This window comes from Panulirus ornatus, chromosome 63, assembly GCF_036320965.1.
Source record: "Panulirus ornatus isolate Po-2019 chromosome 63, ASM3632096v1, whole genome shotgun sequence".
Classification (NCBI taxonomy): domain Eukaryota; kingdom Metazoa; phylum Arthropoda; class Malacostraca; order Decapoda; family Palinuridae; genus Panulirus; species Panulirus ornatus.
The window spans coordinates 13,701,919-13,718,677 of NC_092286.1; the positions used below are offsets into that span (position 1 = coordinate 13,701,919).

Here is a 16,759-nt window from a genome sequence, read left to right on the forward strand (position 1 = left end):
GACCACAGACATTTACTGACAGTCACAGGAAGCGAATGGCACATGCATTGCATGTCAGCAGAGATGGGCATTTTGGGCAGTCCTGTGGTGGCTAGCAATATTTTGTTGTCACTGTCCTTATTACACAACTCCTTGATCCTACACACAGAGCCATGTAGAAATGGTGAAACAAAGATGATGGAGAAGACGCGACACTAAGTTATGACAAGATACACATTTGAAATTATGCTAAACTACACGAGGTATTTCATTGACTGCCCGAAAATTTACTGTTTCCACAATCCACCGATAGAGTGCATGACGCTCGTTCAAAACAAGAGAGACGAGCGCAATACATTCCAAAATAACATTAAATGGAGGGATTTATGAAATATGTTGATACATAAGGATACATAATATAAACCTTCTCCACCACCCTGTAGCTTACTTTAGCACCCGTGGTTCCATCTACTGACAGGTTACTCCCAGGTATCTAGAAAAAAAAAGTTCCCTTTCTTCAGGTACTTCTCTATTCAAACTCTACCTCAACCAACCTGTCTTTCTCCCCCCCCCCCCCCCGCTCATAATGGCATTTTTCCTTTTTTTGTATTTTTTTTCACAGACAAGTCCACATCATGGCCATACCTTAATGTATGAGGAGATTAATGAAAGCGGAAAAGAAAAAACGGAAGTATTTGCGAATTTTGGAAGAAGTGAAAAACCAGTCTTTTAATAAGTGCAAAGTCATATTTATTGGGAACGACATGGATGGGTAGAATTCCAAAGTTGTGAGTTGTACGGAAAGAAACGATTATTAAAACGGCTCACCCTCGAGTTGCCAATGGCCCCATTGTAATTATGTGACTGCTTGCCGAGTATTATGTATTCATGCTACTCCAAGACCTCTCTCTGAGGAGTGTAATGTAAATTAAGACTACTTTCCGGAGGCTTCTGCAGCCTAAGGCTGCACTGCTTCTTGTACCAAGGAAAATGGAACCCTTTGGAGTAAGTTCTTTGATGAGACTACTCCCAGACATACAGTCTTCCTATACGTGACTTTTCATTCATGGTGTAACTTCATGCAGGTGGAGTCTAGCAACACCACTTAATAACCTTACTTTTGATTTTATGTACTCAGCTTTCTCCGATCACACACTTTCCCAAACTCAAGTCACCAGCTTCTGTAATTCTCATTCAAAGTTTACCACTAGAGCTCAGCCATATGCAAACAGCAACCGAGTTAAATACACAGAGCAGACCTGTCCTCTCTTTAAGACCTTTGCACTTACCTTCCTCATCACCCCAACCTTAAACAGATTAATCAGCCATATAGCCATTAGCCATAACATTAATCAGTAATACCACACATCCTTGCCGTAGACTCTCACCTCTCTTCCTTCTTGCACACACACACACCTTACTCGCTTGATAAAAACCCACTGCTTCTAGTAGGTTTTTTTGCACATGATATATCACCTTCCACAGCATTTATCAACTATTTTTTTTTTTTCTAGATATATGACTATCACATTAGAATAGGGATTTATTTCATATCCTCTCCAACTTCAGCATGCATGATTTGGAGACAGGATATGGTGGAATAGGAGAAGAACTTAAGAAAAAGAATTATGGCTTTGACCAAGTGTAATCTTTGGTTCTCAGGGAGGTGCCAGAGTCTGTACAGACTAGTCAGTGCCTCTTTCCACGTGATGATCTCTTGTTGATTGAAACTATTATCAAACATCTTGATGTTAATGTGTGACCCAGAATTTTGCAGCTCTCACCTTTTGTGATGATAGCATTAGGTATCATTCTTCTTAGTTTCCCTCTAGTACATTTGTTTACATCATCCAGTCCTTTTCAAGTCTGTTTACTCTGGTTGCCTCTAACTGTTTTGAACAAATCTGTTCCAGGAGTAAGTTGTTTGAGACTACTACTTGTGTGGTATCATAAATGTCCATGCTGGTGGCATCAACTGGTTTAGGGGGAGGGGGTCAATTGTGTAAGTTGTGAATAGTATTCATAAGATGCTGCCGCATGTGACCCCACCTAGTTGAGGAATTTTTGGTGATGTTGCAGATCTAATGATGATTTCTGCAGTGCATTGGTTTAGAATGCTACACAGAAATCTTTCAGTGATTTCTAGTTTCTAATGTTGTAACTGTTTTTGTAGGTAGTTGGTCCACACCTTGTCAAAGGCTTTATTTATATCTCTTTCTATATCTTTATTTTGTCCATAGGAGGTATGATTTTTTCTGCAGCAGTCATAATCATTGCCCCTCCAAAAGCCATATTCACCACTTCCTTGAAAAATTCTTCTGTAATCCCATCCACACTTTATCTTATGTGAGACTTTTAGCACCCCACATCTGCCACTCTATCATCTAAGACATTTAACAGTCTTTCAAAATACTCATTCCAAAATAGTTCTGGTAAATATACCATTCAAATAAAATCAACATCAGTTATGGTCTATGCAGATAATAATTCAGTATAACAATGTAACCGGATAAGCTCTGAATTCAGTCCCTGGCACCATAAATATACAACATATCTTTCATATATCTAGTGTGCAGATAGCTGCAGATGGTGGTTATAAAGAATAAATACAAACAAGAATTCAAACAGCAACAGACCACCGAGTCCTTTTGAAGCAATTTGTGATTTTGATGTCAGAAACTCACAGATATGCGTGGTAAAAGTTAGAAGGCATTATTGTGTGGCCATCAGTAACTCAAGGGTGGGCCATTTTGATTCCTGCTTCTTTTCCCACATGTTGAAGATTTGGAACTCTCTACCTTCTCATGTCTTTCCCAATAACTATGTCCTAGCACATTTCAAAAGACAGGTTTGTCACTTCCTCCAAAATTCATATATATATACTTTCCCTCGCTTTTCTTTTTCCATTTCATAATTCTGTCTATATTTCAATTAAGGCCTGGCCTTAATGTAGACTTTTGTCAGTGACTGGAGCCTTGAAAAAATGAAAAGCAAATTGTCACTATGACTAAGGAGGCTTAAATAATGTAAGCCCACAACATGGACATGGAATGAGTCACAGAGGTCAAGAATGCAGGCTGTGGAAATGAGCTATTTGTGAAGAGCACGGGGCATGACTAAATAGAATGAAGAAAGAAATGAAGTGGTGTATGAGAGATGTGGTATGGCATGGAATGCAAAGGGAATGAATTGTGGAGTGGTAGAGTGGGTGAAACATAATACTTTGAGGTGGTTTTAGTTTGTGGAAAGAATACAAGACAGAGTTTACAAGGAGAGTATATGACTACAATTAAAGAGGTTGGTGTGAGTGGAAAACCACCTGTGACATGGGCAAATAGGGTGGAGGAATACTGGAGGTAGAGATATAAAGGAAGAATGCGTGGAATGGTGCATGCAAGGGAGGCATGTAAGGACAAGTGGAGACTTTTGCCATGGCCACCCCTTGATGGGTGTTCCCAGAGGGAATGGGCATCAGAGATATAGATAGATGGATACAGATTTCTACCAACTGATCATGAAATCTTCGTCTACCTCTGTGTGGTGATTGTGGCCAGTCCTGACTCCACCCTCATAATATTGAATGAGATTCTCATACTGTTCTTTTGCTTACTAAAAGGAATAAATGGTCAACCAATATTACAACATTATACCAATTGCAATACTGATATTCTTTCCGTCTGTTGTCCAGTGACCTAATGAGAATCTCTTTTGATCTCGAGAGGATATGCAACCTCCATCCCACCATCCAGGTGAAGCTTATGCCTCTCACCATTTGTCAGTCAACCAATCAGTGGTGGTGTCACTAGCTCATTCCAGAACATCCATCCAATCAGCTGCCTCCATCCAGTGATGAAGTCATCACCCAGCCTGCTGCCAAACTGGGCTCTATTTGTAGAGACTGTCTTTTGCTCAGTTGTATCTCTGCAAATACCTTGAGATGTTCTTAGATTGCCAAAGGATCCCTATTCTCTGGTCTACCCAGGCTCTTTGAACCCTTTCTTCAAAAGAAAGTTATTGTTTTGATTTACAAGTTTTGTTGGCTCAATGAAGCCTCTATGCTAAAGCCATGTCAACAAGGTACAGATTTGCTAGCATTTATTGAGAAAGCCTTTTGCAGAGTACCTCTTGTGAGGGGGAAGATTTTTAAGCACCAAAAGATGCCTTGATTATGTACATAGTCATATTTTTCTTTTTAACAAGGTTTCTTTTCCCTTCCAATTCCAGGTGGTTATGCTTTCATTAGCTAATGGGACAATAAACTCAGAGAGAAAAGGGAGCTATGAAGAAAGACAAATTTTTGCTCTCCTGGTGCAGTTCCACATGTATTTTTTTTTTTTTTTTTTTTGTTATTGCTTCCCACACCACCTTCCCCCTCCTTGAAAAATTTCTCAATTCTAATGGTAGTTATCACTAAGGTGATACCTCTGTCCAGGAATTATGAGGTGGTCAACCTGTGCAGCTGGGAGGATGATGATGATGTCACTGTTGGGTGGAGGAAGCTGATTGGTCAGGTGTTTCAGTATGAGCTAATGCCACCATCACTGGTGGTTCATGAAAGTTTAAAGGCATAAACATCACCGGAATGATGGTGTTGGAGGCTGCCAACCCTTTGGATATCAAAGGAGGTTCTCATTAGCTCACAAAACATTGCCAGAAATAGGTTTTTCATTCTTCAAAACTCACTTCTTCCTTTCACCAAAATCAAAGATGCCATTTGATGCATCTTAAATTATCTTAATGTTCTATGTTTTGTAAATTTGTTCACAAAAATTTTTCAACTTAACTTTCCATGGATACTATGTAGAGCTTCTTTTATCTTTACCATTTTTTTCCGCTAAAACAATCTCCAGGAAAAGAAATCAAGAAAACAAATTGTGAGCTACAGTTTTATTCAGAGATACATACAGAGTTGATTAAGTCCATAATATAAATAAATGTAGACTATATAAGTCTTTGTAATAAAAACTAACATCTTTCCAGCTACTGTACTCTTCAGTCTGGACAAGTGAGGGATTATCTACAAACTACATCGAAAGACTTCCTTTAGGAGACATTATCAAAGGCTCATCAGAAACAATTTATCAAAAATTTTGAAAATATCACACTTTGGAGTCAAACCTAAATAAAAAAAAATCAAAATTACAAATAAATTCATCAAAATAAAGTAGATGAAAGAAAAGCCCAAGCAAGTTACTGATGAGACTATGAGTCCTTATAGTATCATATACTCTATCATAATCAACATTCACTTTGTACAAATATTTACACTTAAAAAAGTTAAAGCTGAGAAAAAGAAAGACAAGGAGGAAGCTTTGTAATTACCTGATGTTGCTCCTCTTTCAGCCTTCAATGTGAAGAAGCCAGCCTTATAAGGCATTAGGCACAATGGGCTACTGTCAGGAAAGGTATTCAGAGTCCAATGACTCATTTCAACAAATACTTGGATGAAGCCTGTGGCTGTAATTTGTTCAGAGCTATGACCATAATAGTCCATTTTTTATAATGCAATAAAAGGCAATAATATTAGACTCATAAGATACAGCTTGAAGTACAATACATAAATACTGTCTACTAATGTACAAAGTAGGCTTGAGTACACTGACAGAACTACATTTCCTGAACATACCCCTTATTCTGATAACATATGAGCCTTACTGTCTGGACTAAATAATGATGGGGGCTTTGCATCATCATGGTAATGACCTGTGAACTGTTGTGTAATTAGGCGTGATGCATGTAAATTTGAGCTAGTTGGTCTTTCAGGTAATAAGTTATACTGCATCATAATCAAAGTATATCTATATTTTACTGGTTCATAATTGTCCCAGGATCCCATTCTTGCAAGGGTACTAGCATTACTCCAGGAGTTCCTGTAACTCCAAGGCTGCATTATATCGAGTAGCATGGAAACGATGGAATCCTTTGGAGGGCAATCCGTTATTAAGACTGTACTTCTAACACTACAGCCTTGCCAAAGTTTACTTTTCACACATGGTGTAACCTTGATGCAGGTTAAGTCCAGTAACATACAAACAAGCATACAGGCACACACATACTATATGTATATAGATGTAACCAGACTCAGCCAGCATGGGGTTACACCACAAGTGGATAATCCAGCTTACATAAACTGTGTCATGGGAATAAAGTCTCATCAAAGAACTTCTCACTCCAAAAGAGTGCATTAATTTTCTACTAATGGAAATACCACACACTTGGACTCAGGAACCTCAGGAAAGATGGCTTGGGTAACACCATGACTCTTTCCTAGAAAGAGTTCTTGAAGTAATTACAAATAAATAATTAAATATACAAATATATCCATTTATTTATTTTAGTTATCCCAGGACCTCTTTGTAAAGGATCCTGCAGCCTAAATTTAAGCTGCACTACTGAGAAATGTGGACTCCTTTGTGTACAAGTTCTTTAACAAGATTGTATTCCTAATGATTCAGTCTCGCTAAAAGAGACTTTTGCTTGTGCTGTAACCTCGAGCAGGCAGAGTCCAGAAACACCTCTATATATAAATATATATTCATTTATTTACTATCTTTAATTGCTGTTTCCTGTGTCAGTGGGGTAGCACCAGGAAACAGATGAAGAATGGCCCATTCACTCATATAAACACACACACACAAACACACACATATATATATAATGCACCGAAACCACAGTTCCTTATCCACATCCAGGCCCCACAGACCTTTCCATGGTTTACCCCAGATGCTTCACATGCCATGGTTCAGTCCATTGACAGCACATCGACCCTAGTATAAATTATTCCAATTCACTCTATTCCTTGACCGCCTCTCACCCACCTGTATGTTCAGGTCCCAATAGCTCAAAATCTTTTTCACTCTATCCTCCCATCTCTAATTTGGTTTCCTGCTTCTCCTTGTTCCCTCCACCTCTGACACATATATCCTCTTTGTCAGTCTTTCCTCACTCATTCACTCCATATGACCAAACCACTTCATCACACCCGCTTCTGCTCTCTCAGTCACACTCTTATTCATTTCCACACATCTCTCTCATCCTTTCATTACTTACTCGATCAAACCACCTCACATCACATACTGTCCTCAAACATTTCATTTCTAACACATCAAACTTATATCCCAATTAACTTATCCCATAATATATATACCTCATATGCACGTGGGGGGAGGGGAATGCCATTTCATGTGTGGCACGGTGACGATGGGAATGGATGAAGGCAGCATGTATGACTATGTACATGTGTATATATATATATATGTCTGCGTATGTATGTATATATATATATACATATATATGTATACGTTGAAATGTATAGGTATGTATATGTGCGTGTGTGGGCATGTATGTATATACATGTGTATGTGGGTGGGTTGGGCCATTCTTTCGTCTGTTTCCTTGCACTACCTCGCTAACGCGGGAGACAGCAACAAAGTATAACAACAACAATAATAATAATAATAATAATAATAATAATAATAATAATATATATATATATATATATATATATATATATATATATATATTTTATCATTATTATTATTTCGCTTTGTCGCTGTCCCCCACGTTTGCGAGGTAGCGCAAGGAAACAGACGAAAGAAATGGCCCAACCCACCCCCATACACATGTATATACATAAACGCTCACACATGCACATATACATACCTATACATTTCAATGTATACATACATATACATATATACACATATACATATTCATACTTGATGCCTTCATCCATTCCCAATGCCACCTCGCCACACATGAAATAGCACCCCCCTCCACCCATGCATGTGCGAAGTAGCAGTAGGAAAAGAAAACAAAGGCCACATTCGTTCACACTCAGTCTCTAGCTGTCATGTCTAATGCACCAAAACCATAGCTCCCTTTCCACATCCAGGCACCACAAAACTTTCCATGGTTTACCTCAGACACTTTACATACCCTGGTTCAATCCACCAAAAGCATGTCGACCCCGGTATACCACATCATTTCAATTCACTATATTCCTTGCACGCCTTTCACCCTCCTGCATGTTCAGGCCCCGATTGCTCAAAATCTTTTTCACTCCGTCTTTTCACCTCCAATTTGGTCTCCCACTTCTCCTCGTTCCCTCCACCCCTGACGCACATATATCCTCTTTGTCAATCTTTCTTCACTCATTCTCTCTATGTGACCAAACCATTTCAATACACCCTTTTCTGCTCTCTCAACCACACTCTTTTTATTACCACACATCTCTCTTACCCTTTCATTACTTACTCGATCAAACCACCTCACACCACATATTGTCCTCAAATATTTCATTTCCAACACATCCACCCTCCTCCGCACAACCCTATCTATAGCCCATGCCTCACACCCATATAACATTTTTGGAACAACTATTCCTTCAAATATTTCCTTCAAACATACCCATTTTTGCTCTCCGAGATAATGTTCTTGCCTTTCACACATTCTTCAAAGCTCCCAGAACTTTTGCCCCCTCCCCCACCCTGTGACTCACATCCACTTCCATGGTTCCATCTGCTGCCAAATCCACCCCCAAATATCAAACACTTCACTTCCTCCAGTTTTTCTCTATTTAAATTTACCTCCTAATTAACTTAACCTACTCAACCTCCTAATTAACCTAACCTAACAACCTTGCTCTCATTCACATTTACTCTTGGCTTTCTTCTTTCACACACTTTACCAAAGTCAATCACCAACTTCTGCAGTTTCTTACATGACTCAACCACCAGCACTGTATCATCAGCGAACAACAACTGACTCACTTCCCTAGCCCTCTCATCCACAGCAGACTGCATATTTGCCCCCTCTCTCTCTCTCTCTCTCTCTCTCTCTCTCTCTCTCTCTCTCTCTCTCTCTCTCTCTCTCTCTCTCTCTCCAAAACTCTTGCATTCACCTCCCTAACCAACAACCTCATCCATAAACAAAATGAACAACCATGGGGACATCACGCACCCCTGCTGTAAACCGACATTCACTGGGAACCAATCACTTTCCTCTCTTCCTACTCCTACACATGCCTTACATCCTTGATAAAAAACTTTTCACAGCTTCTAGCAACTTCCCTCCCACACCAAATACTCTTAATATTTTCCACAAAGCATCTCTATCAACTGTATTATATGCCTTCTCCAGATCTATAAATGCTACATACAAATCCATCTGTTTTTCTAAGTATTTCTCACATATATTCTTCAAAGCAAACATATAGAGTGAGGAAAGATTGACAAAGAGTGTATATGTGTCAGAGGTGGAGGGAACGAGAAGTGGGAGACCAAATTGGAGGTGGAAAGATGGAGTGAAAAAGATTCTGAGTGATCAGGACCTGAACATGCAGGAGGGTGAAAGGCAGCAAGAAATAGAGTGAATTGGAACGATGCGGTATACCAGGGTCGACATGCTGTCAATGGATTGAACCAGGGCATGTGAAGCATCTGGGGTAAACCATGGAAAGTTTTGTGGGGCCTGGATGTGGAAAGGGAGCTCTGGTTTCAGTGCATTATACATGACAGCTAGAGACTGAGTGTGAATGAATGTGGCCTTTATTGTCTTTTCCTAGCGCTACCTCACGCACAAGCGAGGGGAGGGGGTTATCATTTCATGTGTGGCAGGGTGTCAACGGGAATGAATGAGGGCAGACAGTATGAATTATGTACATGTGTATATATGTATATGTCTGTGTGTGTATATAGATGTATACGTTGAGAAGTATAGGTATGTATATGTGCGTGTGTGGACGTGTATGTATATACATGTGTATGTGAGTGGGTTGGGCCATTCTTTCATGTTTCCTTGCGCTACCTCGCTAACGCGGGAGACAGCAACAAAGTATAATAAATAAATAAAATAAATATATATTATATGGTTGTGAGGCATGGGCAATATATAGGGTTGTGCAGAGGAGGGTGGATGTGTTGGAAATGAGATGTCTGACGACAATATGTGGTGTGAGGTGGTTTGATCGAGTAAGGGTACGATAGATGTCTGGTAATATAAAGAGTGTAGTTGAGAGAGCAGAAGAGGGTGTATTGAAATGGTTTGGTCACAGGGATAGAATGATTGAGGAAAGATTGACAAAGAGGATATATGTGCATCAGGGGTGGAGGGAATGAGGAGAAGTGGGAGAGCAAACTGGAGGTGGAAGGATGGCGTGAAAAAGATTTTGAGGGATCGGGGCCTGAACATACAGGAGGGTGAAAGGCTTGCAAGAAATAGAGTGCATTGGAATGATGTGGTTTACTGGGGTCGACGTGCTGTCAATGGATTGAACCAGGGTGTGTGAAGCGTCTGGAGTGAACCTTGGAAAGTTTCGTGGGGTCTGGATGTGGAAAAGGAGCTGTGGTTTCCGTGTATTACACATGACAACTAGAGACTGAGTGTGAACGAATGTGGCCTTTGTTGTCTTTTCCTAGCACTACCTCGCACGCATGCAGGGGGAGGGGGGTGTGCTACTTTATGTGTGGCGGGGTGGTGGTGGCAATGGATGAAGACAGCAAGTATGAATATGTACATGTGTATATATATGTATGTATACATTGAAATGTACAGGTATGTACATGTGCATGTGTGGGTGTTTATGTATATACATGTGTATGTGAGTGGGTTGGGCCATTCTTTCGTTTGTTTCCATGCGCTATCTCGCTAATGCAGGAGACAGCGACAAAGAATAATACTAACATATTATATATCTATATATATATATATATATATATATATATATATATTCTTTTTCTTTTTTCTTTCACACTATTTGCCATTTCCCGAGGTAGCGAGGTAGCGTTAAGAACAGAGGACTGGGCCTTTGAGGGAATATCTCACCTGTCCCCCTTCTCTGTTCCTTCTTTTGGAGAAAATATATATATATATATATATATATATATATATATATTTTTTTTCTTTTTTATACTTTGTCGCTGTCTCCCACGTATTCCCTGCGTGTCGTAGAAGGCGACTAAAAGGGAAGGGAGAGGGGGGCTGGAAATCTTCCCCTCATTTTTTTTTTTTTTTCCCCAAAAGAAGGAACAGAGAAGGGGGCCACTGCAATACCATCCAAACCTGCTGCCTTGCCGGCTTTCATCTTCCGCAAGGCTTTTACTACCTCTTCTCTGTTTACCAAATAATTTTCCCTAACCCTCTCACTTTGCACACCACCTCGACCAAAACACCCTATATCTGCCACTCTATCATCAAACACATTCAACAAACCTTCAAAATACTCACTCCATCTCCTTCTCACATCACCACTACTTGTTATCACCTCCCCATTTGCGCCCTTCACTGAAGTTCCCATTTCCTCCCTTGTCTTACGCACTTTATTTACCTCCTTCCAGAACATCTTTTTATTCTCCCTAAAATTTAATGATACTCTCTCACCCCAACTCTCATTTGCCCTCTTTTTCACCTCTTGCACCTTTCTCTTGACCTCCTGTCTCTTTTATACATCTCCCACTCAATTGCATTTTTCCCTGCAAAAATCGTCCAAATGCCTCTCTCTTCTCTTTCACTAATAATCTTACTTCTTCATCCCACCACTCACTACCGTTTCTAATCAACCCACCTCCCACTCTTCTCATGCCACAAGCATCTTTTGCGCAATCCATCACTGATTCCCTAAATACATCCCATTCCTCCCCCACTCCCCTTACTTCCATTGTTCTCACCTTTTTCCATTCTGTACTCAGTCTCTCCTAGTACTTCCTCACACAAGTCTCCTTCCCAAGCTCACTTACTCTCACCACCCTCTTCACCCCAACATTCACTCTTCTTTTCTGAAAACCCATACAAATCTTACCTTAGCCTCCACAAGATAATGATCAGACATCCCTCCAGTTGCACCTCTCAGCACATTAACATCCAAAAGTCTCTCTTTCACGCGTCTGTCAATTAACACGTAATCCAATAACACTCTCTGGCCATCTCTCCTACTTACATACGTATACTTTTGTATATCTCGCTTTTTAAACCAGATATATATATATATATATCAGTCATGTATAATGCACCGAAACCACAGCTCCCTTTCCACATCCAAGCCCCACAAAACCTTCCATGGTTTACCCCAGATGCTTCACATGCCCTGGTTCAATCCATTGACATATATATATATATATATATATATATTGGAAAGGATCACAATTTTGCGCGTGATCAAGATATTCCTATGAGGCCATGGGGAAAATGAAACACGAAAAGTTCCCAAGTGCACTTTCGTGTCATGATCACATCATCAGGGGAGACACAAGAGAGAAATATAACAGTCACTTGATATACATCGAAGAGACGAAGCTCGGACGCCATTTGGTAATCATGTGATTGTCCAAAACAATTATTTACCAAATGGCGTCCTAGCTTCATCTCTTCGATGTATATCAATTGACTGTTACATTTCTCTCTTGTGTCTCCCCTGATGATGTGATCATTACACAAAATATATGACAAGCCAATAAGTATCCATTCTTCTCTCCTAAAATCTGGGAAAAAGAGTATTGCCACAGATCTTAAACGTGTCATGAAACGTGACTAAGAGGGGTGGGAAGGGAGTGCCTGGAAATCCTCCCCTACTGCATTACTTTCCAAAAGAAGGAACAGAGGAAAGAGGCATATGGGAATCTTTTTTTTTCTTCTAAGCATCAAGCATTCTGTTCTGGACACTACGTTGCTTATTGTTAGAAACAGCGATCACATTTGATAGAAGAAAAGAAAACTTCTGAAGTAAATTGTGAGGTTGGTGTAAATAACTGTAATATTTTGTAAATACACATATACACAACATTTGATGCATATGTTCTTATCACACACACACACACACACACTCAAAACCGGACACAAGCCCTTCCTTATGTACGTAAATACAAAACTTAACCTAGCTTGCTTTAGTGTTGAATCTATACTTGGCAGCTATGCTACCAACTTCAGCATAGCACTTGAATGCATCCACTCACCTAGTTTCATGACTCCTACGTGAACAGTGGCTGAAAAATGACAACTGAAAAATATATAAAAATCTGAGTTTAATGGGCATAAGCATGTACCCACTCATGGAACCAACTAGAAACAACCTGAATACTAAATGCACCTAGCCAATGTGGTAGGAGCCTCAATGATAATGATGATGATGATAATAATAATAATAATAATAATAATAATAATAATAATAATAATATAATATCAATAACATCCTTGTTACAAACACCTAATTTTCAAACCGAACTGCTTACACTGTAACCATAATCAAAACTGGTATGCAAAGCAAAGCTCTAACTTAAATCCAAATTAGCTTGCACATAAAAAATAAAGTGACTGATTAGCGAATATTTTAGGTGCATCCACAATTTAGAGTTTCAACGCCAGTTTTGAATCCCAAATCTTTTACAAAAGAATAGATTATTTCCCATACACTTCCTCATGATACTTTCTGATCTTTAAGCCCATTTTACTTGCCCAACAGACAAACCATCTGGTTATTCTAAGAAGTTCATCATTACAAACGTCTGGTGACAAAGAGAATTAGTTATCAAAAAATGAAAATTTCTTTTATCTTAGTACCTCAACAAAATACATATTATTGAAAGCCTTGCTTAATCATCGCCAAATTAAACACTCTTCTACTCCATGATGAAGAAAATTATACTACTTTGCACAAATATATATATAAAAAGAGAAGAAAATGCTCTTTAAAAAGAGTCACGCAATACAAGAGAATGGTCTTTCTCAAGTTTTGTAACCAACATGCATATTAATGCAAAGCTGCTGCTTCTAACTATATGTTTTGTACATCTTGAATACCTTATAATGTGTAGAGATTTCTTCCACTGCAATGAAGAGAGTTTTAAAATCAATTATGACCAAAGTAAATTATCAATAAAACAAGTAAAGCAGTGCCCTGACACTGCTCTGCCGCCAAACAAGAGAAACAGGGTTCACCCTAAAAATAATTACCTCACTCCATAAACATTTGAAAATAATTTTGTATCACCAGTAAGTAATAAAACATTTCAGTATATTCTTTGAAGTCCAGAGGCTGTCAACACTTGATCAACAGCATACATTTCTTGTAAAATAAAGTAACTTCACAGAACCTATGTGTCATCCCTTAAAATGTCTTCATGTTAAATAAATCTAAAAATGGCAATGAAATATTTTAGAATTTATGTCTGCTCTAACTACAACACACACTAAATAGAAATAAAAATCCTGAGAAAAAGTTGCTGCTTACTTCACAAGTACACATACATGGTCAAAGCTCCCACCAAAATTCTGTAATTCTAGAAGTGCTGCTGCAGTACAGCCAGACAAAGGAACTACTTGCATAACAGGGCTTAATGAGGGCTTATTTCTGCATGTATTAATGTTCTCCTTCATAATTTAAAGGAAGAACATCCAATAGTATCAACATATTTCTGGTAACATTTCAGGAAGTTGAAACAGTAAAATATATTCCTTTTTAAGTATTTCCTTGTATTCTTACTGAGATATAAAATATGTACCTATGGTTGTATCAATCTCAGTTAGTTGGAGATTCTGGTGACTACATACAGGAAGTTTCCATTAGTCAGAGATATGAATTATCTAAAATGAGCAGCATGAGTTTTACCATATTGTCTCATTTTTCAAGATTTCAACATTCAAAAATATTTATTATAGGCACATTACTGAATACTGCCAAGTAATCTTCAATCTTATATTCCTATACCAAGCTTCAAGGTACCTTTCAACTAGTAATACATTTATGATTATATATATATATATATATATATATATATATATATATATATATATATATATATATATTTTTTTTTTCCAAACTATTCGCCATTTCCCGCATTAGCGAGGTAGCGTTAAGGACAGAGGACTGGGCGTTTGAGGGAATATCCTCACCTGGCCCATTTCTCTGTCCCTTCTTTTGGAAAAAAAAAAAAAAAAAAAAAAAAAAAAAAAAAAAAAATTAAATTTTTTTTTATTTTTTTAATTTATATATATATATATATATATATCCCTGGGGATAGGGGAGAAAGAATACTTCCCACGTATTCCCTGCGTGTCGTAGAAGGCGACTAAAAGGGGAGGGAGCGGGGGGCTGGAAATCCTCCCCTCTCTATTTTTTTTTTCCAAAAGAAGGAACAGAGAAGGGGGCCAGATGAGGATATTCCCTCAAAGGCCCAGTCCTCTGTTCTTAATGCTACCTCGCTAATGCGGGAAATGGCGAATAGTTTGAAAAAAAAAAAGAAATATATATATATATATATATATATATATATATATATATATATATATATATATATATATATATATATATTGGTACCATGCTACGTGATATCACAGTTTGGTACAAGAAATGTTCACAAAAATGAAGATCACTGACATAACAATACATACTTTGTCTTAAGTAACAATTTATTAAAGACTCTAGGCAAGTATTTCAGCATCTTGATTTGAAAAATTCTCAATGCGGATTAAGAAAGGTAACTTTTCTCAAAAGCACCTACTACATTTGTAATGGCAATATGAAGGTCTGTTATATACTACTATTAGTGCGCTTTAATCTGATATATTACATCATTCCTAAGTGAAATAGTAAAGCTGAAGAACTCTTCTTTGCTTTCAAGATAAAAAGTTGCTCTTAACAACTCATGAACAATCAATTTGGCTTTAGAGAAATACATTTCCTAGATTCTTCTTGTAGTATTAATAATACATAGTCTCCAAAAATAAACAAGAACCAAAAGATCATCACATGACTGAAAAAAGTTGTTATTCAACAGGCAATACTGAGATCAGCATCTAACATTTCATGTATAAACATTCTATCACATATACATACAACAGGCATACTGTACACTGCACCAAACTTCTGAACTTTGTTCTCATACTGCTGCACATCCCCATTAGATGTTACACCTTTCTTAACCACAATAATCATTTATGCATATACAAAAATTTATTGCAATCACACTTGTTGATCAGGAACTTCTAAATCACACATACAAAAACTTTTAAAACAGAGGGGACGTACTTCATGCAGTTTCTGTGGATGGTTATTGTAAAAATTCTGTTAAATCTGGCTGGAAGCATTAATCTCAGTTCTTGATGTTATGACAAAACAATACATCAGTAACTTGGAAGTTATATTTGTTATATTCTAAAGTACAAGATACTCCTGGAAAAAAAAAAAATGACATTACATGGCTTTTCATCCAATGCTAATAAATATTATATGATCATAAGCAGATATGAATTTAATAATTGAGAACCACTTAAGTTTTTTCACACTTTTCTACAGACTTAATATTCAACATTGTAAAATTTTCATAATTTTAATATCACATACAAAAGTCAAATATTAAGTCTTCTTTAATATAGGTAGTACCTCCACGATGGAAGATGGAGAAAGTATATCAAAGAACAGGAGACATTTTTCTACTTCCTGGGTGAGAATTTTGGATTGGTGGGGCCATGAGTAAAGGAGCGCAACTCATAAGGAACACTGGTTTTGTGAAGGGTGGCAGCATCTGCATCACTCTTGCGGAAGATTAACATGCGGATATCAGTGTGGAGGTAGATCTTGCCAGATTTAGAACTGACAAACCTGTGAAGGATAACTGAAGTTAAGGGGCTTTCTATAAAATGTTATTAGCCAAGTACTTATATAAGCATACTAATGATTTGGAATAACAGTACTTGCAATACAAAAATTATTCTGGAAAAAAGAAAAAGGTGTACAAGAGCAGAGCATAACGTTTTCCAGCTGTATGCCTTTAAACTTTTAATTGTCTTT

The 16,759-nt window shown here is 37.9% G+C and overlaps 1 protein-coding gene across 5 annotated transcripts in view; it reads right to left on the reverse strand.

The window, feature by feature from the left end:
* Nucleotides 1-10,711: 10,711 nt before the first annotated feature.
* atos (atos homolog atossa) overlaps nt 10,712-16,759 on the reverse strand; it is a 271,964-nt gene continuing 265,916 nt past the window's right edge. For 4 of the 5 annotated variants that reach the window (XM_071656665.1, XM_071656663.1, XM_071656662.1 and 1 more), the window contains one exon: nt 10,712-16,570. In XM_071656665.1, coding sequence (XP_071512766.1) covers nt 16,402-16,570 — 169 coding nt within the window. In that variant the 3' untranslated portion in view covers nt 10,712-16,401. The remainder of the gene's footprint in view (nt 16,571-16,759) is intronic. The other variant, XR_011712024.1, reaches the window with a different exon arrangement.